The sequence below is a fragment of the Argiope bruennichi genome, chromosome 4, assembly GCF_947563725.1.
Source record: "Argiope bruennichi chromosome 4, qqArgBrue1.1, whole genome shotgun sequence".
NCBI classification, from domain to species: Eukaryota; Metazoa; Arthropoda; class Arachnida; order Araneae; family Araneidae; genus Argiope; species Argiope bruennichi.
Genome location: NC_079154.1, coordinates 112,346,032 through 112,369,277, shown reverse-complemented (window position 1 = coordinate 112,369,277; position 23,246 = coordinate 112,346,032). Strand labels below are relative to the sequence as shown.

General features: G+C 32.0%; 1 protein-coding gene across 2 annotated transcripts in view; it reads left to right on the top strand.

The window, feature by feature from the left end:
* The window catches only part of LOC129967077 (heat shock 70 kDa protein 12A-like), an 86,955-nt gene that overhangs the window by 48,888 nt on the left and 14,821 nt on the right, over positions 1-23,246 (top strand). Inside the window, exons 4-8 of one of the 2 annotated variants that reach the window (XM_056081742.1) lie at positions 3,821-4,137; positions 16,241-16,506; positions 18,387-18,584; positions 20,100-20,275; positions 23,021-23,242. In XM_056081742.1, the coding sequence (XP_055937717.1) occupies positions 3,821-4,137; positions 16,241-16,506; positions 18,387-18,584; positions 20,100-20,275; positions 23,021-23,242 (1,179 nt within the window). Of the gene's footprint in view, positions 1-3,820; positions 4,138-16,237; positions 16,507-18,386; positions 18,585-20,099; positions 20,276-23,020; positions 23,243-23,246 lie in introns of both variants that reach the window. The other variant, XM_056081740.1, reaches the window with a different exon arrangement.

Sequence of the window (23,246 nt, the reverse complement as noted above, 5' to 3'; positions counted from 1 at the left end):
GTTCTATTGCTTCAATTTATCGTAATAGTTATTGCATAAAATTGAATTGAGTTAAAAAACAACACCCCCCCCCTTTTTTTGTACGTATGAAAGCATTTCTAGTAATAGAAGGTTCTTTTTTTTAAAATTAAATTTTGGGATTAACAATCGCAAACAGTTTATAAAATGTTTATTTCAAATTTTGGCGCCAAATCATATGTGACAACCCGAAGAATACTTTGCCCCTAATACTATTTATTTTTGTTACGCCGCTGATTGGTTAAAAGGAGATAAAGGAGAGTGTACTTATAGATAGATGCGCAAAGTGATAGTGTGGTGTAATTAAAGAGGAATGCAGCAAACCCTCTAAACTCATGATAATCCGCAAGCATGAGAGCCCTTTTTCTCCCGACTTCCATTTATATTGACAAAGTAAGGCATCCGCTGTAATATAATGAAAAAAACTTAGTATACGTTTTGGACACTTTCCTTTCCATTAATCGGATTCAAAATTTGACACAAATCTATAATTTTTGCTACAAGACTGCATACCAATATTTATTTATCTCAAAATTGATGTTTTGAAGTCATCGCTTTCATATGCAGGAGAATATAAAGATCAATAAAAAGGTCTCCCCCCCCCATCTGATTTTGGTCTGAAATTTAACATACATCTACAATCTTGATGATTAATTCATATGCCAAATTTCATCCATATCGCTTTTTGTGTTTTTTGAATTATCGTATTTAACTGCATGTGGTGAAACAAACAGACAGACTTCCCTTCGACGAATTTCGTCCAAATTTTGATAGAAATCTGCAAATTTGGTGTTAAAACTGCATCCAAAATTTCATCGCTTGTTGATCAGACACAAAAGTTCAAAAATATGTTTTTTTTTTTAACTTAAAGACACCTGAAACGTGAAAATTCTTCAAAATCTTGAGTTCGAATTTTTTTGACAATTGAGATACCTTCTCTTTTATACTCCGAGATATGCACGACAAAATAAAAAAAAAAGTGAAACTTCTGGTGGAAAACATTGTGTGAATATAAAATTATCTGTCATCTTTTAGTTAGCAAGTGGATACTGCAAAAGCGGATCATTTGGTTCTTCCTTTTCTCCATTTAAGGGAGAGGAGTATATACCGCCCTTCTTTAGGGGGAGGAGGTATCGGACGGATGTCGGAAATTGAAATTTGGTGGCATAAAGGGAAATGTCTGAAAGGTGGAAAAAAATAAGAATTTCCTGTCTACAGATTCTTATCGATTCAGTACAAAGAAAAACCGCGAAGGAGAAAACTGTCAAGATAAGAACTCACCTCATTATTTTTTTTTTTATTAGAAATGCGTGCCTCTTAAGCGAATCGGCGCAGTTTAAGTATTTTATTCAAGAGTTTTTGTTATTTTCTGGCAGTTATATTTTCATGCTAATCACGTTTAAAAATAAAATTTTTGTAAGATCTTTAATGAAAGGAAATTCGTGAAATTCATATGCATTTAAAGAATGACAGGAATGATAACTAAAATTATAATTATATCTTTATTACTTAATTTTCTTTTTTTTTGTAACACTTGTTTAAATTTATATTAAATAAGGTGTGAGAATAATTTAAATATGCATAAAAATGAAATTAAAAAGAATTTAGAAAGATATTTGGAAATTTATTCTAAAATGAATTTTTTCATCAAATCGATTAACTAAAAATATTAGTTGAGTTATTCAATATCCTCTGTTAAAAAAATCTAGTAAATAAAATTATATCTGACTCTTTAATTATTAAAAAATTGGATTAGAGCGAAAAAGGAAGTCAGCAGATAGTTCGGTATATACAAAATGAAGAGAAAAAAATATTTAATGGGTTAATAATACAAAAATGAATCATTACAGTATTAGAAAAGACTTTGTCGACACGTAATTTAATTTGCAAAAGGGATCGTGGGAAAGTTCATTATTGTGATAAATATTTGCTACAGCCAAGGTTTCGTTTATAACTAATACCAGACATAATACATTTCCACGGGAACAAGGATTTCAGAATTTTGGAATTGAGGTCTGTCATTATTGAGGTCGATTAATTCTCTTTTTATGTAAAAATTCTATAGTATTTTTACTATCTTAAAGCCTTTTTGAATTTCTTTTTTACTTCTCGATGTTTATATTTGGTACCAATTCATGATTTTATAAAACTCGGCTTTTTTTTTTTTTTTTTCTTCCGTGTCGTCTGCTATGCCAGAAATAGCCTGTGTCGTCTGAAATACAGGATAATTACTTGTTTGTCTTATACTTTTAGCGGTTTCATTTTAAATTAATTGAAAGGCAGCAAACATGCAATGATTTGTATATGAAACCAACTTCCCATACTTTTGAAATAAAGTGAGCAATGTTGGAAGCATTTGAGGGCAGTGGAGTCATTATTAAATTACAGAAAATTTTTATTCTAATTTTCATACGATCTGTAAACGGTAAAAACATTTGTTCAATGCTTTAAGAAATTTTTAGGAGGTTAAATTTTAGGAAAAGTATTATTGTAATCAGGTGGAATTGGTAGACGCGAAGACGACGCATTCACCGGCAAGGGGGAATCTTTAAAAGACGAAATTTGTTCTGCCTTCATAAGTTTTGAGCCTTTGAAAAGATTTTAGTCATCACTTTTTCTCACTTTCTCTTGTACGAAGAAATATTGTAATCAACAAAAACTTCGAACACGAGATTTTGACAATCTCCACATTTCAGAGCTTTCCCAGTTCGAAAAACACATTTTTGGCATTATGTCTGTTTGTCTGCAAACACAACTCAAAAACGCTTTGAACTAGACAGCTTAAATTTGGTACATGGATGTACTGCCAAATATACAGATTTTTATCAAAATTCATCCATAGAAACTCTGTTTTTCTGACTATTTGAGTACAGCTGAACACAAAACTACAAAACGCAAAGAGCTAGGCAGATAAAATTTGGTACATAGGGTTAGCATCTAACTTATAGATTCTTTTCAAAGTTTGGGCTAAATCTGTCAAAAGATTGTACTTTATTTTAGCATACACGTAAATGCAATAACTCATAAATTGACTTCGATCAATGAAATTCGATATTTATGTTGTGACTACAGCTATAGTTCCGTATTAAATTTTCAGCTATAGTTCCGTATCGTATTTTAATTTCATTCTGTCGACAAAAAAACATTCAATATATATAATCGCACGATAGATTCAGTAAAAATGTTAGATTCGCACCAAAGATCCATATTTCGTGACTACTGTTCATTAATACCATTTGTAGCCTTGTAGCGAATTAGAATGAGTGAGGATTGAACCTGGGACCTTGTGGCTCGCCGCCCAGTAACATGACCACAATACAAAAGCAATTGCCCGTGTAGCGTAGCTGTTAGCTGGCTTATAAGCTTTCACCACAGCCTTATCAATGTTCCACAATTTTATGCAGATGAAGGGGGGATAAGACCTTAATTGAAGAGTGTGCGAGAACGTTCCAGGGAGACCATTCCTGCTGTCTTTCTTGAGTTCTTGAAAGGTAAAGATTCGAGTGACTCATTAGGTACAAATGCGTTTACCTTTGAAATAAAGTAAAGGTCTTAGAACTTACGTGTGAAAGAAAGAACTTATTTAAATACACAGTTGAAGTGAATTTGTAGCAAAAGCTTATAAGCCAGTTAATAGCTTATAAGCCAGTTGCGTCACACGGTCAATTGCTTTTGTATTGTGGTCATGTTACTGGGCTGCTAACCATAAGGTCCCAGGTTGTATCCTCGCTCGTAACAATCCGTCACAAATTTATCACGTACTCATAAAGATTAATAATTGATTGCTGTTCCCTTATTTCAGAATCGTGAACAATTGGATGGCAAACAGACATCAGCCGAAATCCACTCTCAAAAGGGTAGCAAGCAAACGACACCCCTGCGAAGCCCTAAATTGGTGAAGGAGGTTCTGAAGCGCATGTCCTCCCACCCGAGCGGCCGAGATCCCCAAGTCCGAGAAGCCTTCTCAGACGAGGAAGACCCCGATTTCTACGTGGACAAGGAGGCCATGAAGGTGATAGACGAATTTGAAAGAAGTCTAACGGACCTCAATAGTGATATCCAGGTACAAAAAATCAACAGACAAGATTCGCAGCCAAATGTCACAGATGGAGGACCCAGGTAAGTCCCTCATTTGCGGCTTCACATTATATCATTTTTTAAAAAAAATTATGGATTTGAATAATGAATAACGGATAATGGACACAAGGTTTTTGGTCGACTCTAAAGTACTCTGTGCCCCGTGCGAAAATTACTGTGGCGCCCCCACCTTCTTTTATATAGTATCATATATTGTATTTTATTTAACCTTCAGTAAGCTCAAAGTATCCAAGTATTTTTACGACGTTATCTAGATTTAAAATGCAGAAGAAAATTATAAACAGAAGATATATAGGTTTAAAAATGATACATGACGTACTGTTGTTTCGTGTCTCAATTGAAAGGAAAAAAGAATGGGCTTCTCTAGCTTCTTTTGGTGCTCTCGGCTAACTCTCCGTTCTATTATGTTCCAACTGACTGCACGTGCACAAATTTATGATTAGAATAGGCACTCCTTCACTGCGTGTCTTCTACTGCGGCATAGGCTGTACACTCTTGGAGCCGGCCGCGGTCATCATCCATAGTATAGAGTTCTGCTTAAAGTAAATAAGCAATAAATGAGAAGATAAGAATATGTGGTTAAAAATGGTTGATGGCGCACTATTGTTTCATTTCCTATTTGTAAACTCCCCTAGAATGAGGATGAAAGGAATGTCCCATCATTTTTTAAAACTAGACGAAACACTATGTAAAAGAAAAGAGAATATCTTACCCTCGTACTTAATTCTGGCACCTTTAATTAGCTATACATTTTATTATGTTTTAGCTGACAGCCATATAACTGCCCGAATTTTCGAATTTATGATTAGGAATAGGTACTCCTACACGCTGCACTGGATATAGACAATCATTTAAGACATAGGACATAGACAATCACTGGCATAGACAATCATTTCATCATTTAAAATTTCCAATTAAAGAACCGAATCAATACTCAGTAATCTGTTTTTGCAGTAAATTAGCGTTTCCAGAAAGTTGAAGAGAAAGAAATAAAGATAAACTAAAACATAGCATACTAATTTCAGTGACTTTCCTGCAACATATTTTACGTCATTTAGACTATTTTTCCAATAGAAGTATGGACTATGATGGTCTTGTGATAATGTTTCAGCTTCGTGGCCAGACGGTACGGCTTCGAAACCGAAATGCGAAGAACCGCCTTGTAAGTGGATCCGGTACATATTAAATTCGTCGAGCCAACTGTTTTTCCTGTAATGTAGAATCAAAATTTCGGGAGGTGGCTGCCGACTCAGATACCACCCTCGTCTTTTGATCTCAACTCAAAACTACGAATTCTTCCCAAAATACCTTCGCGTGGTTTCGAATCGTATACATATATATGAATGCGTGAATGGACGGATGGATGAATGTATTTATATGCATACACTTTTACTAAACGCATTTTTTCGCAAATTTTTGCTCTATTTTGACTCAAAATAGTTGAAATTGTATGCCCAACTAAGCAATAGTCTCTTTTATCAGTAGACTTCATTTCTAGATTTCTGCGATGAATTTACGAGCCACAGACATGTCTATTTGATTATCGAACAACGGAGATTGTTTTTTATATAATTTTTATAACATTTTGCTATTTTATTTTAAGGCCCCAAAGATCTTGTTATTTAATAATTTAATTAAAGTAATATCAAACTTGCTAAATACAATTATCGCATGGGATTGCTCCACATTCGACTTTTTTCTTGCACAATTCGTGATATAAGGAATAGAGCATGCATTTTGGAACTCTTTTATGTAATTGATTATTTGAAAAAATTCGATTAGGATCTTTTATTTCTCAACAGCTTATAAATTTCATTTATCTAGTTTGTTGAATTTTCGAGCTATCTCATTTACATGGAGATAAAAACAAATGGTATACCTTTTGTTGGATTTAATTGGTCTAAATTTGGATACAAGTCTACAGGTTGAATATAAAGATCTTGTACTGTAGTCCAACCATTAGCTATGTTTTTGTGTTATCGAGTTCCAGTTTGAGTAATCCTATATTTAAATTCATTTATGTAGCTTATAGTGTTTTTGAGAAATCGATTTCGGATTTGAATAATTGCCCATTAATAAACAGATCACCAGACAGACAATCCAACATCGGTTTTAATCCAAAATTTGATTCACATCTAGAAAATCTCTCACTAAATAGCAAATTGCTTTATCATCTTCACATGGATATGATGATGATTATGCCGTGTCCGCGTTACCACGGAAAGGGGGTGAAGTAGCTTCTGAGGATAAAGACCCCTGAGCACCCGAGGGCAGAAGTCTGACTTTTAGCTCATATGAAGAACTCACACACATTCGCTTGTACAACCCCTTTTTACAGGGGGGCACATTCACACACCTCACAGATAAAGAAGAATCATGCCCGAACCGGGATTCGAACCCGGGGCGCCCAGATCACGGGGAAGATTTCACATGGATATGGGCAGGCGAACAGACATGAGTTCCTGAAGACGGATTTACACAAAAAATTGGTTAGAAATCCATGGCTTTTGATGATAAACATACTAAATTTCATTCGTTTAGCTTGTTATAGATTAGACAGTCAGACATATAATTCCTCCAATAAGGAGGTTTAAAGTATTAATGATTAATTTTTCGAAGATTACTATATTACCTCTGTGTATGCTTTTTGTATAAATAACAATTTGTGATAGGAAATACTACAACTTTGAAGAGTCGTGGTGTGATTTTTAACAAAACGAATGAAGTTATATCTCGTACAACATTATAAAAACATTAATTTAAACAACTTTTCTTTTCCAAGTAAGGAAAACTAGGTCATATCTAAATGAATTCTTTACGATACACCGACTGTTGTCCCGACAATTTCTAGTGGTTTACGGATCCCAGCCGGCAGGAGAATGTTGTGTAACCAGGTGCAGGAAAATATAAATTGTTATCAACGTCTGTCGAGTGCTGTTCGTATAAAAATAAATAATTCTTTCATCGCCGAATGCTTTAAATCTGGAAATCATTTAGTTATTGAATCTTAAACGCGAGAGATGAGATTTTGTTTCAATAAAAATGAAGCATTTAGAGTGGGTGAAAAGAATCAGATTTTAAATTAATATATATCACTCCCTATTTGTACTTAGTTTGTACATACACATTGCCTCAGGAAAAATGCATAGACAAGGTCAGAATCAGCCTTACTATTATATGACTCAAGACAATTTCCTAGAGGCGTCCCAACAATGTGGTACTTTCTCATTAAAAGGAATTATCATTTGTTTGTCGGAATTCGATCTTCATAGTAAATTTCGAACAGCAACATTTGTTTAACTATCTGTAAATATATTATTAAGCGTATTAATACATTTTATTAATATTTAAAATGCAAATTGTTGAATCGTGTGCCGTCTCTCACTTCAGAAAGAAGGTTCAAATGATGACGGCGCATTCCTTGAATTAAAATAATTTAATTTATAGTAAAAAAGTCCCAAATTTAAATATATGAAGAATTAAACTTATGTACTCAAAATTTAACTGTGGTAGAGCGCAAATTATAATTATGTAATAGTTCTTAATAATTCGCCTGAAGCAGTTGCATGTTTTTTATAATCGGAGAGGTTGGGGATCGAATTTTATGCAATTTCGTCATATCTAGAGAAATAAGCTTCGCCAAGCCTCATGGCTTCCCATTTGAACATTGAAGAAAACAAACATTTGCTCGCCAAAAATATCGCCATTTTTGAATTACTGTAATGAAATTATTGATAATTTTTTTTCTTTGTAACGTAATTTAGAACTTTTATGAATTAAAATAATTTTACGTTTTTTTTTTCATTAAATCTATTTATATTTCGCTATTTATACGAATATGTAAGTGTATTAGTAAATAAAAGTGAAAACTTTATTTTATTTGTTTGTTTATTTGTTTGAATGAGGGGGATTAAGGGATTTTTAGCAACAAAGGCTGTCATCCCAGCGTTCGCTTTAATTTAACTAGAAGCATAAGAATTGTTTATTGTGTAGGTGTTGCCAGTATAATTGTTCTTATTCTAATCAATGACAACTCATTTTATCGGTGCGGGGAACTCTTCTGTGATTAAGAATAACGCTGCCAGATTTACGCCTGGCGAGGTTGATCGGTAATACGATTTCTTGATCTTTCCAATATTTACATCGCTAGTAGATTTTTTTTTTGTATGAAAAACATCGCATGTGTTCAAAAAAAATTATTAGGAGGTTGTAAAAAAGGCATAATCTATACATATGATTTCCTTAGTGAGAGTTTATAATAATCTGTTCCATCCTGTAACTCAGTGAAGCCTTGTAAGAACATTTATGAACTTTTGATTTGCAAAGAATAATTATTTCCTCGTATAATTAGTATAGAGGAAGTATAGTAATCATCAAAGAATACGAACTCGAGATTTTGACGAATCTAGAAGTTTTAGATATACATGAGTTTGAAAAACACGTTTTTAGAAAATATCCGCCTGTCTGTCTGTGACAAGGATAACTCAAAATCGCTTTGAGCTAGGCGGTTGATATTTGATTTACGATCTTTACACCAAATTTTCAAATTTCTATCAAATTTTGAGCAAAATCCGTTCAGAGGAAGTCCGTCTATCCGGCTGTTCGAATATAAGTTAATACGATAATTACAAAACGAAGAGAGCTATACAGATAAAATTCTATAAACAGATAGTATAGATATCTGTCAAATTTTGAGCCGAATCCAATTGTGGGTTGACTGTCTGTCTGCCTGTACTTTCAGAAACATGTAAACAAGATAATTCAAAAACGCAGTGGCTTAAATATATCAAATTTGGTATGAAATTTTGTTATTACAAATGCAGTTTTGTGTCAAATTTTTGTTTCAGTCGTTTTAAAAAAACATGTCTAAAACACAAATTTGATTTTCGGATAATATTGACTTCATGCAAAAGAATAATTGCCAAAAAACTCGCCAAGGATGATACGATAGATTTAGTAAAAATGCTAAATTCATGCCAAAAGTTAATATTTCATGAATTTTGTACGCCAACGCCTTTTAAGGCATTCTCTAGCACGACAAATTTTTTAGAGAGTATGCGAGAAAGTTTTAGGGAGAGTTTTTTTTTGTTTAATTTGTTAAGTTTTCATTCCCTAGGGAAAAAATGAGCACTATTTCTGCAACACTTCAAATAGCTAAATATTTCGTTTAAAAAGTATTTTTTAATTTAAAATGAATATCAAAATGTTTGTCAAAACGCAATATTTATTTGCTTATCGAGATGGGGCCAAATAATAAAAAAAAAGATAGAAAAAAGAGCCCAATCTGCTGACTGATAGCATGCCGATTTTGCATTTCGTGTAATGATGTCGTGATGCACGATATTTTTGCCAAATAATAGGAATCTTACAATAAATAATATGGCGTGTCGGGCGACCGCACTGGGGAAGTGATATGCAGCGTTGCGAAACTATTGCCCTACAATTTTTGTATAGACCGTTTTATGTATGCTTTCATTAGATGAAATAAATAGCAATTTATATTTGTCCATTAGTTTCATTTATTCGGAAATTCTAAATTTAAAAAATGCATGTGGCGGATTGTTTTTCATTGAATAGCACACTACTTGTAATGCCAATTTTTCATGGTGTTGTTTGTTAAAATATTAGCAACGTCTATTTAATTCAATCCAATATTTAATAAATATATAACAGCTGTTAATATCAATCAAGATTTGAAGATAATTGTTTAATACGAACATCGAATTAATTTATTTACTTGTTACGCCAAATATCACTCCTTTTTTTTTCCTTCTTAATTTCATATTTGTAACGTATAAATGCAAATTTTTTATGTTATTTGTTAAACGCTAGAAAAGTCTATTTAATTCAATCTAATTTTTAATAAAAATATAATAACATTATCTCAATCAAGATTTAAAGATAATTGTTTAATATGAATATCAAATTAATTTACTTAAATGTCGTTACAGCAAATATCGACCTGGTGTGCTGAATTTCAATTATAAACGCCAGCTATTTTTCAAATAAATAAAAGTTTTCTTTTCTGAAATGTATTTTTTTTAATGCTAGATATTACCTGGCGGTAAACATTTAATAAGTGTAATGTAGCTTTCGTAATTCGAATATTTTTATTTCTATTTCATCAGTAATCCGAATATTGTCTCTGATCCCTCGAATTCCCTATGAGCATGAAGTTACTTAAAGTATATTTTAAAGTATTATCTGCAATTCGAATTCATTTAGGCTGATTTGAAGATAAAACTAAAAACTCTAAAAAACTATTTTGTGTTTTCCTAATTTTTCTGACAATTAAATGCATTCATATTATGCATCCTCAGTGCTTGCATATAAATAAATATGCAAGGTCTAAATTCATTTTAAGGTTTTTTTTTTTTTTTTTTTTTTTTTTTTTTTAAGAAAACAAAAATGTTCACATTTGTCACAAATTCAATGAACATTTAATTTTGAACTTTTATTCTACGATTGTTGCATTCAAAATGCTGTATAGATCGTTTAAAATCATCTGTTTATTTTTGAAATTATAATAAACCTCTGAAATATTGTATAAATTATGAAAAAATATTTTGTAACGCATATTAGACTTCGGTGCTGAACTTCAGTTTTTCTGTATTCATATTTTTTTTAAAAAAATCTTTGGCTTCAGTAAAAAAGTTCTGTATTTCTGGAAATTTAATCATTTCCATTTCAAATTAAACTTCGAATTTTAGGCGAGATGACTGAAAATTGGGGAAATACATAGTAGAATAAAGAGAATGGTGTAAGGCAGATTCTGAAATGATATGAGTTATATGCCTATCAAAATTTCAAGATATTTTCCTGCGAAAGAAGTCGTTAAGATCAAGTTACACAAAATATTTAATTAAAATTTTTAATTCAGTGAATAAATTTGTGACCAAAGGCGGCTATTATTTAATAACTTATCTTTTCATCCTTTGCAATTCAAAGCCATTGGAATTAAAACATAATGGTCGAAATTGTGGCTAAAATGTTTCGATTATATGAATTATATTATTAGATGTGTCTTCACTATCATATTGTTTATTTCCCGATAATTTAATTCCAAAATTTTTTTGAAAAAATATTGAAAAATTAGTTTTTAGTAATAAAGTATAAAAGATGGAGTAAACAATTTTTCTTGGGTAAGTCCAAAATTGAGGTCAATTTTTACGTAACTTTATTATTTTCTCCTGAAAACGAAGAACTACCAATTATAACTTTTCGCATACACTTTTGATACTGTGCAGTCAGTTTCTGTAGGCTGTCTAAGATTTATAATCCTCACGAAGCCAATTCTGTATGACTTTCAGAACCTAGTTAGCTATCCTGGGCCGATGATCATGTAGCGCTTCCTTCTAAAGGCCGGGGATGTAGTAATCCAATGGTTCCTGATCAGAGCTGTATGGAGGATAGGGCAGCCAAATTCATAGCCAAGCCGGACCTCACTTTCTACTGTTGCTCTTAATTTCGATCCTGATATTAATCTGGTTATCTCTTCAAGACTTTTGATGACTTGTACAGTTTATTAAATCTTTCAAGACCACATAGTAACTTGCGTTATTCGCCATTGTAGCACGTGACTGTAGCTCCACTCGAGTCGGCCTTTTCACATTCCAAAAAAACATTGGCATTAGTTTCTTATTGGACGGATTTGAGGCACTACTCCTTTCTCTATACAGCTCTGATCTGGCACCATCAGATTACAACATAATCGGTTCTTTGAAGGATGCAATATGTAATAATCGATTTGGGTTAGATTATGAGATCCAGTCATGGCTTCCCCTGGCTTTGTGAGCAACCGAAGTCTTCTTCATTAACGGGATACAGAAGACTACACACACATGCACCCACTGCTTTTTATAAAAACTGGTTTATTGACTAGCGTTTAAAAATATTTTAACTGATAAAAATTACCAGGTGTAGGCAAATTCCGAGAGGAAACAGTCAGTGACTTCGTCTTCCGAGTGCAGTATAAGATTTATTGTGTCTTGCATTTTCCTCAAGTGAAATAAATCTCTTGAATTTTTTTGCTACAATCACTAGTTGTCAAAGCACCATAAGGAAGTCACGATATCGTGAACAATTTTTTAGAAAAACTTGTTCAAGTAGCTGCAATTTTTGAAATATTTTCCCTTCGCTTTATGGGGGCTTTTAAGAATTTTATAGCTAACGTTTCTTCAAAAAATTTTGAAACTTTTTTTTCTTGCCCTAAATAAAATCGTGAGATATTGTCTTCGTTTTTTTTATTATTGTTATTATTTATGATTCTTTTGTAAATTAGATGAATATTGGGATTCCTTATTCAAATTTTTTATTCAAAATTCAAGTATAAATTTTCACGAATTTTAAATATAAAATTTCCTGAAGGAACTCTCAAACTTCATAAATTATATGTTTCTAAGACCCGACGACTTTTATTTTGCTTTGTCTTATTGAAATTTGCCAATAGTCTAGTAGGTTGAGACATGCTATGGCTGAAAAATTCAATTTAGTTTAAATTCATTTGTTGATGATTTCTTCATATCGCCAAGAAATGTCAGTTCCAATGCCGAAAAAAAAAAAATATGCTAAGGCAAATAATTTAATAGAATGATTATAATTAAAGATTAACGATTTAAAGTTTAAATGAATGTACATTTTTTATTAGAGAAAATTTATCGATTTTTACTTTCTGATAGTATAAAGAAAATATTGTAACCGTCAAAAAAAAAAAAAAAAAAAAAAAAAAAAAATCGAACTCGAGATTTTGACGAATGTCCAAGTTTTAGACCTCCTTTAGTTCGAAAAACACATTTGTGGAAAATGTCTGTCAGTCTGTCTGTCTTTGACAAAGAGAAATCAAAAACACTTTGAGCTAGACGGATGAAATTTTGTATACGGTCTTTATACCAAATTTGTAGATTTCTATCAAATTGTGAGCAATCTGCGTGCTGAGGAAGTTTGTCTGTCTGGCTGTTCAAATATAAATTAAGACTATAACTACAGAATGAAGAGGGCGTGATATACAGATATCCGTATACAATTTTAATTCAGATACCGTATACAGATCCATATACAGATTTAAAGTCTAGAGCTTAGACGTGTGTCAAATTTTGAACAGAATACAACAATCCTATTTTTACTGTCTGTCGGTTTGTATTTTCAGAAACATATAACCGCGATAACTCAAAAGTCCTCACCCCTAAAAAAAAAAAACTCAATGACTTAAATTTTGTTTGTGGTTTTGTGATTACAATTGTAGTTTTGTCTCAAATTTTGGTATTAATTGAAGAATTAATTATTTAATTTAGAAGAATTAATTTAATTTATTAATGATTTAATTTGGTTCAGAAAAATGCACCTAAGACACAAATTGGATATTCGAGTGCTAGTAACTGCAAGCCAGGGATTAATCGTCAAAAAAACTCGCCAATGATCGCTCGATTAATTCTTGGCGAGTAAAAGGCAAATTCATGCCAAAAGTAAATATTTCGTAATCATTGTACCCCAGTGTCATGCAAGGAGTTCCCTGGAATCTTTATTAGTGAGTATGTGGGAAGTCACTCCCGTTTGCTTTAATTATCATTTTCGAACACTTATAGCTGTCTTCGCGTTCTTTACAGTATCATGCACCTTATGTTGCTGTTTCCCCCTTTTCGATTTGGCATCCATTGTGATTCGAAAAGGCATACCAATATGATAATATTTGGGTGAATTTGCTATTTATCAAATATGGATGGAAGTTAAAGAGATTTATGAAAAATTCAAACTGTATCTAAGTAGGACAGTTTAATATCTAGAAAATGTCATCCACGAAATACGAATCATGATGGATCAATTTTTAAATTTTTCTTCTTCTGAAAAGCTTTCTTTAATCTGTATTGTAAGAAAGATGTAGACCGTGTGCTTATTGGGAAAAATGTTCTCACCAAAGAGGAACTGGATTAAATAAAGTCATTAGTTTTCAATTTTCTTTTTTGCTACACCCTCAGATTACATTTATTTAAGAAAGTAGGCGGACCAATCGATTCGTTCATTATTGTTGCTCAAAATAGCTTTAGGAGTCTAAGATGTTAATTATATGGAAGTTAAAAAAAAATCGGTTTTATCGAGCTGTGAAACATATCAGTTTATGTAGATCAAATTTTTCGATGAATCTTTCGAGTTGGATTTTCTGACACAGCAGTAATGGATATATTGACTTCCATTTCGTTGCTTAACAAGCTAGGAAATGCGAATTGTTATATTTATATCATTAATTATTTTGCCTTATCATCACTATTTCAAAATAAAATGCACAAGATTAGTGCATAATTTGTTATTTTATTAAATAGCTAAAAACCTAATTTGAAAGGCTACCATGTAAGGAATATACAATCGAATAACCTTTTTATGAAATGTCAATTATTGCAGATATAAAGAGACAAGTGATCAAAGAGTTAATGGATGACCATTTAAATAAATATCATGACAACTAATTATTTTAGAACGCTTCTAGTTGATGGATTGGATCCAAAAAGGAAGCAAATTTGATAGTTTTTATGTCAATATTATATGCATAGTCTCACTTATGTAATTTGTCACATGCGCGCGAACATTTGAAGAACCAACCCTCAAACTGTGAACCCTTAGATGGATGTGGTTGATGTTTAATACAAATCTATAATTTTAGTGGTAAAACCAATGCCATATCTATCTATCTGACCCTTTATCTTCGTAAAATTTCCTATTTACGTGTACTTTATGGCGGATTGTAATGAGCAAGGACAGAACCTGGTACCCTGTGATTCGCAGTCCAGTAACATGACCACAATACAAAAGCAATTGCCGTGTAGCATACCTGTTAAATGGCTTATAAGCTTTTCACCACAGCTTATACAGAAAAATAATTTTGCTACTGGCGATTTTTATTCAAATTTTGTTAATTAACAATCTTGTTTTAAGGACAATATGATCATTTTCATTCGCTCAACTTTTTTCCATTTTCGAATTAATCGTATCTTCAGAATGGTTTTTATGGCGTGGAATCGAAAGTGTAGATTCACTAAATCCTTTATGTGGAGCTTTTGTAACAACTACTATATAAAAATTAAAACATTGTAAGTTTACCTAATTGGTATATCCAACCCATTACTCTAGATTAAAATACTTTGATGTCTAATATTTTTAATGTAAAACTTACGTCATGTAAAAACTGTAAATAATAAATTCTGTAATGCTGTAATGTAAAAACTTGTAAATTTATAACTTCTTTTGTATTAAATATTACTGGACAGAAAGTTCTTTATTCGTTTGAAAAGCTTTTTAATTAAAATAAAAATATCATTTCGGTTAAATGATTTTAAAAAACAACCCATTGATAATTTACTTCAAAAAATGCCAACAACGGTTCAATTATTTATTAAATTTCAAAAAATTAATAAAAACTAAAGGGGAAATTCAATTGGTATTATTTGGAAGGTATAATTATGAATTTTTAGATGAGATAAAAAATATTTCTTATGCAACTATTTCCTCCGAAATTAATGTGAATACACTTCAATTTTTAGTTAATTTCTAACTAATTAAATATTAATAAACTTATGTATTTTGAAAAATTGACAGTATGTTTCCTTTTGTTTAATTTAATTATTGTGCAAAATTTATTTGAAATCGAACTATTTGTTCAGGAAATGTGGAGCATACATGCATAACCACAATGACCTTTAGATATATATATATTTAAAAATCAGTGAGAATAATTATAATTTGGCGATTGTACGAATAAATGAATCAGAAATTAAAATTTAACCCGAATTGTATTTTGAGATTGTGATGTGGTATGCACATTCAACATTCGTTTTCTAAAATAATTACTCATTTCTTACTCACAAATATCATTGTATTTTATGTCATAACAAATGAAGCGAAGGCCCCCTTTCTCATGCTCAATCCACCAAATCGTCATAAATATGTTAATAGGTATGTAGGACTGTCAACCGAGACGCATCGTGCGTCTCATGCCCGAGGGCATGTGCGTGTTTGATGGGATTAGAACGATGCGTTTACAGCCTGAACTACACGAATCCTTACAGTCTGTTTTTGCCAACTAAGCCTCGGTATTGTTCCCAGTTTCAACTCACTCTCCCATTCGATTTCCCAGCAGGGATCAGACTGACAATCTGGTGGAAGAGGTGCTGCTCAGCGAGAGGAAATTCGAAAAAATTGCCGTGTCCGAATCGGTCCCCTACAGTGAGAAATTCATGGGGAGGGAAGAAATCGAGGAGGCCAGGAGGTACATGTCCCTGACCACTGACCAGAAGTCTAAAAGGAACAAAGCTGGGAGAGAAAGTCCAGCGCCACCGAAACCTCCGAGGAATTATGATTCTTTGCCCAGAGGGTTTAAGACTTCAACTGGAGATTCAAGTTATGGTGAGTAGTTAATTTTTTCTTTTTAAAACTAAATTTATTAGTTATCAATTAATAATCTCCATCTAATCAAAAAAAAAAAAGAATGTAAGGTACATGAAGTTATACGGGAAAGATTTACAATAATATAAAAATGCGAGATATAGTAAAAATATATAGATTAGTTTAGAACAGAATAACATTTGTTGGAATTTAAGACAAAGGATAAATAACATAAATGTAGGATTAATATAGAAAAACAAATCTAAGTTCCGTATAATTGCAAACACATCACACATTTCAAATGTAGTTAAGAAACAGGGGGAGGGGATATGTATATATCGAGTAACTGTTTGTGGTTCAATTGAACTAGTCTTACTAGAATATCAAAAACAACACTGAATGTCTAAGCGATCTAATAATAATTTTTTTCATGTATTGGAAATGGATAAAGTCAAAGTAAAATATACACACTTGAAAGGGGATATTAAATGTAGGCTCAAAAAAAGAACAAAGACTAAATTGACGTGGATTTGCATTATATATGAAAAAATAAATTAAGAAGAAATGACGCAATACATAAAAAGTTATATTTCGATTCATATACATCGTGCGTTGTGTGAATTTGAAGTTTAAAAATATCTTTTATTACAATTATAATAAAAGAAATTGATGTTGAATATTTAAAATGAAATATTCGCTCATCATATCATATATGAAATTTAATATGCGATTTAAAGTGCATTTTTTTAAAAAAAAAACTATATTATTTTAAAAATGAATGCATTCTAAAAAATTCTATTAAATTTTTAATTATTCCTCTATTATTATACACTAAAATTTTTTTTCGATAGTTTAAATAAAGTAATTTTCCCCTTTTATTACTTTTTCATATTCGTATCCAGAAAGAATAATAATCGTCAAAAAATTTGAATTCGAGATGCTGATGAGTCTCCCAAATTTTAGACTTTCCTGAGTTCAAAAAACACACTTTTGGAAAATGTCCACCCGTCTGTCTGCCTATCTGTGATAAAGATAACTCAAAAACGCCTTGTGCTAGACGAATGAAATTTGTTATAAGGTCTTTACACCAAATTTCCAGATTTCTATCAAATTTTGAGCAAAATCTGTTCAGAAGAAATTTGGCTATCTGGCTGTTCGTATATAAGTTAACACCATAACTACTAAACAAAGAGAGCTAGATAAATGAAATTCAGTACTCAGATTTAAAATTTATAGCGTATACATTTTTTCAAATTTTAAGAGAAATTCATATACGAGTTGACCATCCGTCGGTCTGTACGTTCAGAAACATGCAAACGCAATAATTCATTAAGAAAAAGATTAAATATATCAAATTTGGTACGCGTGTTTACAACTTTAAGTGTATTTTTATGTCACATTTTTGTTTCATAGGTTGGTAAGAACGCACCTGAAACTCGAATTCGATTTTTCGATACTTTTGACTGCATGCCAGTGATTAATCTACAAAAAACTCGCCAAGTACGACACGATAGATTCAATAAAAATGCTAAATTCACGCCGAAGGTATTTTTCGAAGATAATATTTCGAAACTATTTTACGTTAATGCCATGCAGAGCGTCTACTGGGATAACATCTTTATCTGAGACTATGCGAGGAAGTTTTGGGGGACCACTTCCGCTGGTTGTCTTTAAGAGACCTAATAAGAAAGTCTTATTTTCTTGAACTGTTCTATACAAGTATAGATTTCGGTTGCATTAATTTCATAATATTTTCTAGAATTTTTTTAACACTTCAAACATAATTGATTTTGATAAATTGAAATATTGAAAAATTCGAAACTACAAAAAAGACATGTGAAAATATTGAAACTGAAAATACGGACATCTAATAAAGATGACTATTCCTAAATTCATTTCAGATGTCGTATCTTCAGGTATCCATCCTCTGATGAATGGCCATTCGACCGACAGCGGAAACCGAGTTGACCATCCCAGCAGCTCTCCTCAACAGAATTACTTCGTGGTCGTGGCCATCGATTTCGGAACCACGTACAGCGGATATGCCTTCAGTTTCACACAAGACCCGGACAACATTCACATGATGAGGAAATGGGAAGGTAGACGGAATCTCTCTTTTTTTTTTTTTTTTTAAATATAAGAATTTCATGTCAAAAAAAAAGCGACAACATTTGAGGTAATAAATATGTGGAATTGGCTAATCGTTTAAAAACAATTAGAACTCTATTGATTCTGTTGATGTCAACTAAGTCTGGCAACTCAAATTTGAGAAAAAACTCACCAACATGCGATGTTCTGTGAAGCTGGTGTTATACGAAGTTACGAATATCTTTCATTTGTTTGACACTTGATTGTAGCATCATATTTTGGGACTTCGATATACGAACTTCCAATGTGAAATGTCGAACATTTGCGTTCGAAGATGCTCCGATGGCATTGGTCTTGTACACCACAGTTTAAAAAGGTTCGAACTTTCGCAGTAAGACGTACGCATAAGTGCGTACGTCTTGAAGGCACGAGTACTTTTGCCACTGTTAATAAGATAGATAATTATTTTTCTGTACGTCTTATTACTAAACTGGACAAGCTGCAACAAGACAGTGCCACCACTGCGCCAGTAATTATTGCAGTTTCATTCATCATCAGCTGGGCCTCTCAAACTGAACCTCAAACGTTGAATCAGATTTTATTGGACCAAACATGCTCTACATCAAGTAGCAAGAGCACTTATCTTAGCAGCTGACGAATCATTTGACTCACATGTAGAATTAAACGTTTGAGATTAACATCAACACACAACAAATAGCTATGACTATTTATTTTGATTTAATGGTAAATTTAGTAATTGCTGATAGCTTATTGCTCTCTGATTATTTGATCCTTTCGATCGAGTTAGGGGATGTGCAGAAAACCTCATGTTACTCGTTAATATACGTTTGGTATGTCTTAATGATAGTTAATAAGAAATATGTTGATATTAAATTTAAAAAAATGGATGTCTGCGCTTGTCTTCATGGTAGTTAATAATTTGCTAATTTGATCGTTTTCTTAAGAGGGGGGATAGTCATTATAATTATTAAATCTCTAATCTTCTCTATCGACTATCCCTCATTGCTATACTACTACCATTTACCCCTTTTCAAAATTCTGAGTTGTGGGGGGGTTAGATGATAAGGTCTGTCCAAGCACAATATCAGATCCCTCCAATGATCCATCGTATATGTGAACCTGGTGCATGTTAGATATGATATCGAGGATTTTTTGCTCATATAGCATAAAAATATAGTGTTGGTAATGCCAATTCAGATATTTACCTTGTCATATGACAGCAAGGTCCATCTTCAAAATAGTCCTTTCGCTGCATCGAAACCAGACATTAATACAAGTAAACTGAATCAATCTGTAATAGTTTAATTTTTAGGTTAAGAAAGCATTATATTAGTTTTTCGTTCTCATTTCGAATAATAGCGTTGATAAGATAAAGGGATTTCAGCGAATTATTTAAGTGGGGGAAAAAGGTTATTTACTTTTTTTCTTGTTGTTTTTTTTCTGTTTGTTGGCGTTCACTTAGGCACTCTGATTGTCAGTAGTATTAAATAAAGTAATTTCAACAGGCGGAGATCCTGGAGTAGTGAATCAGAAGACTCCAACAACCCTTCTCCTGGACCCTGAAGAGAGATTTCATTCGTTTGGCTATGCTGCTCGCGACTGCTACCACGATCTTGAGCCCCAAGAGGCCAAGAAATGGCTATATTTTGAAAAGTTTAAAATGACTCTACACAAAACGGAGGTAAAGATCTTTACGTTCATTTCAGTTTATATATATATTTCATTGTTTGATGCACTTTTTACTTGTTTTATCGAATTCGAAAAAGAAAAAAAATTATGCAGATGATAATATTTTCCCATCAAATTTATGAGCAACGTATAATTTGAATTATTGTATCTTGTAATACTATTTTGAGCATCAGTATAATATTTTATAATAAAAAAGAAAACATTTTACACTTTCCATTGTTTAAATGTTTATTTTGTTTGTGATTGCATTTTCGCGTTGAATACTACAAATAAAAATTCACAATGCAAAATAAATGTGAATTTTTTATAAAAATGGAAGGGCTGGATAGCTACTGTAATGACCTGATCTAGACTGATCAAATAACGAAGCAGAATTTCCAGACAATTCTTTATTTTACAGCCCTATATATATACAAAGAACAACTTGTTCTAATCTTGGTTAAATAAATAGTTATTTACACCTGTAGTAGGAGGTACAACAGTCAAAATTGAAGGTTTTTCTTGAGACTCAGTTCTGCATCATGTCAACACGACCACTCCAGGGCTAGTTTCTCAGACTCCGAACTTGTGGGCGTAGGCCAACCGTCTCCTGCATTTCGTTTCTTCTCTCCTCTCTAAAACAAAAAATCTTCGCGCTTTATTTCGGCGACAATCTTTGCCTCTTAATTTGCATGCCTTCAGATTTCTTCTCGTATCGTTTAAATTAATTCTTTTATTATTTATATTTTCTTTAACTGTGTAATTCAAGATTGTACATTGAACCTTATGAAGTTTTTTAAAACTTACTTTCATTCACTTCGTTAGAATAAGTAAAATCAAAATTGTTCGACAGCTTTTTTTTAATAAAAATTCTTAATACATTTTACTTGTTTTATGTAAATAATTTTAAATTACTTTTTAATTTAATAAATTATTAAAATAACATGTAAAAATATGGTTCTGGAAAAAATGTAAAAGTGCCTAAAGAGAGAGAGAGAGAGAACCGCTGTGCTTAACTTAATAAATGATTAAAAATTGCCTTTGAAATTTTACAGATCACGTTTTTAATGTAGGACAATTATTAAGTCATTTTGAAAAAGGGAGTTAAAAATGAGTGAATTTAAGTTCGTAGTAAATGAATTTGCTATGTGACTAATTTGAAAAATGTTTTCTTACAAATTTGCCATTCTCCTTTGTATTTTAAAAACCAACCAAAAATGAATTCTTTTATAATTCAAATCGATTATGGATAGTGTTCTCAGTAAAAGATGTTCGGAGATGGACGCATGCGCAATGTGCCATGCAGTGCAGCAGTTCCATTTCGATGGCATATATAATTATGTTTGTTATATGGCTGTGGCATCAAGTTACATCTCCCCCCCCATCTTTCCTCATTTATTTTAATCCGATTTCAAATTAATATTCATTCGCTAAAATTGAATTTTTTTTGGCGCGACAAATGTAATCCTGACATTTTTTAATGCAATCCTAAAACCTGTTTGTTACCATATATTGTAGCTAGGGATTGCAATACCGGGATACCGAATACCGGTATTTTGAGCCATTTGCACAATTTTGTAATACCGGCATTCACAAGTTTAAATACCGGTTTTTCGGTATTTACTAGAAATTTTTAAAACTGTCTCCACTATAGGTTCAGGGATCGCCAACATAGCAAAATAGTATACGTTATTGTTTTTATGTTTCCCTAACGGGCGGAATTAACTAGCTAATGAATGGCTTAATTAATTGCTTAAATATAAATGAGCGTAACATGGATTTTCCCTGAACAAAGATATTGTATCCATAACGACTGATGGAGCAACAATTATGAAAAAAGTTGGAAAGTGGATTCGTGCAAATCAGCAATTGTGCTATGCTCATGGAATTCAATTAGGAGTAAGAGATGTATTATACCAAAAAAATAAAGAACAGAAGAATCCAAATACTGTGGATATAGAAACTTCGGATTCCAACTTTGAAGAGAGTAAGAGTGAGTGATATTGACAATGAAGATATTGTTGTAATGTAATTGTTGAAGAAGATATTGCTAATGAGGATAAAATATTAACCCATCAAGAATTTCTTCCTATAATTTATAAAGTTCGAAAAATTATTAAGATATTTAAACGTTTCCCTATAAAAAATGATATATTACTAAAATATATATCAACAGAAAATAAAACAGAATATATGTTAATATTAGATTATAAAACACGTTGGGACAGTTTACTTCTAATGATGGAACGTTTTTTGAAACTGAGAAATCCAATCCAAAAAGCAATAATCGACTTAAACCTGTAAATTAATTTTTCAGATAGTGAAAAATTAATATCCAGAACTATATCAGCTCTACTTCCAATAAAACTGACAATTGAGGCATTATGTCGGAGAGATTCTAATTTATTAACAGCTAATGCAACAATAAATTTGATGTTGCAGTCACTGAAAGAACTGAACACATCACTATCTGAAGAATTATATATTACATTGAAAAATCGCACAGAAGAAAGGCATACCGAAATAGAAAATGTCTTATGGTATTTACATAATTATAATGATTTTAAAAATGAAAATGAAAAAGGAGAAAAGAAAATAACCAAATCTGATTAAGCTTATTGTAAATTTTCTTAAATTTTTTTACCCACAAACCTATTTACATCCCATCTATCTAACCATGTCCATTTTAATTTGCCTTTTTATTTCCTTAATAATTCAACCCAAAAGTAATAGTACCAATTTATTTTTTATTATGTAGAATCTGAGCAGAGACACCATCATTTATGCTGCTAATGGTAAGGGATTGTCTGCCCTCACCGTATTTGCCCACGCCCTCCGTTACTTCCGAAAACACGCTCTGCAAGAATTGAGTGACCAGTCGGCTACATGCATCCTCAACGATGACGTCCGATGGGTCGTGACCGTTCCTGCCATCTGGAGACAACCTGCCAAACAATTCATGAGGAATGCTGCTTATGAGGTAA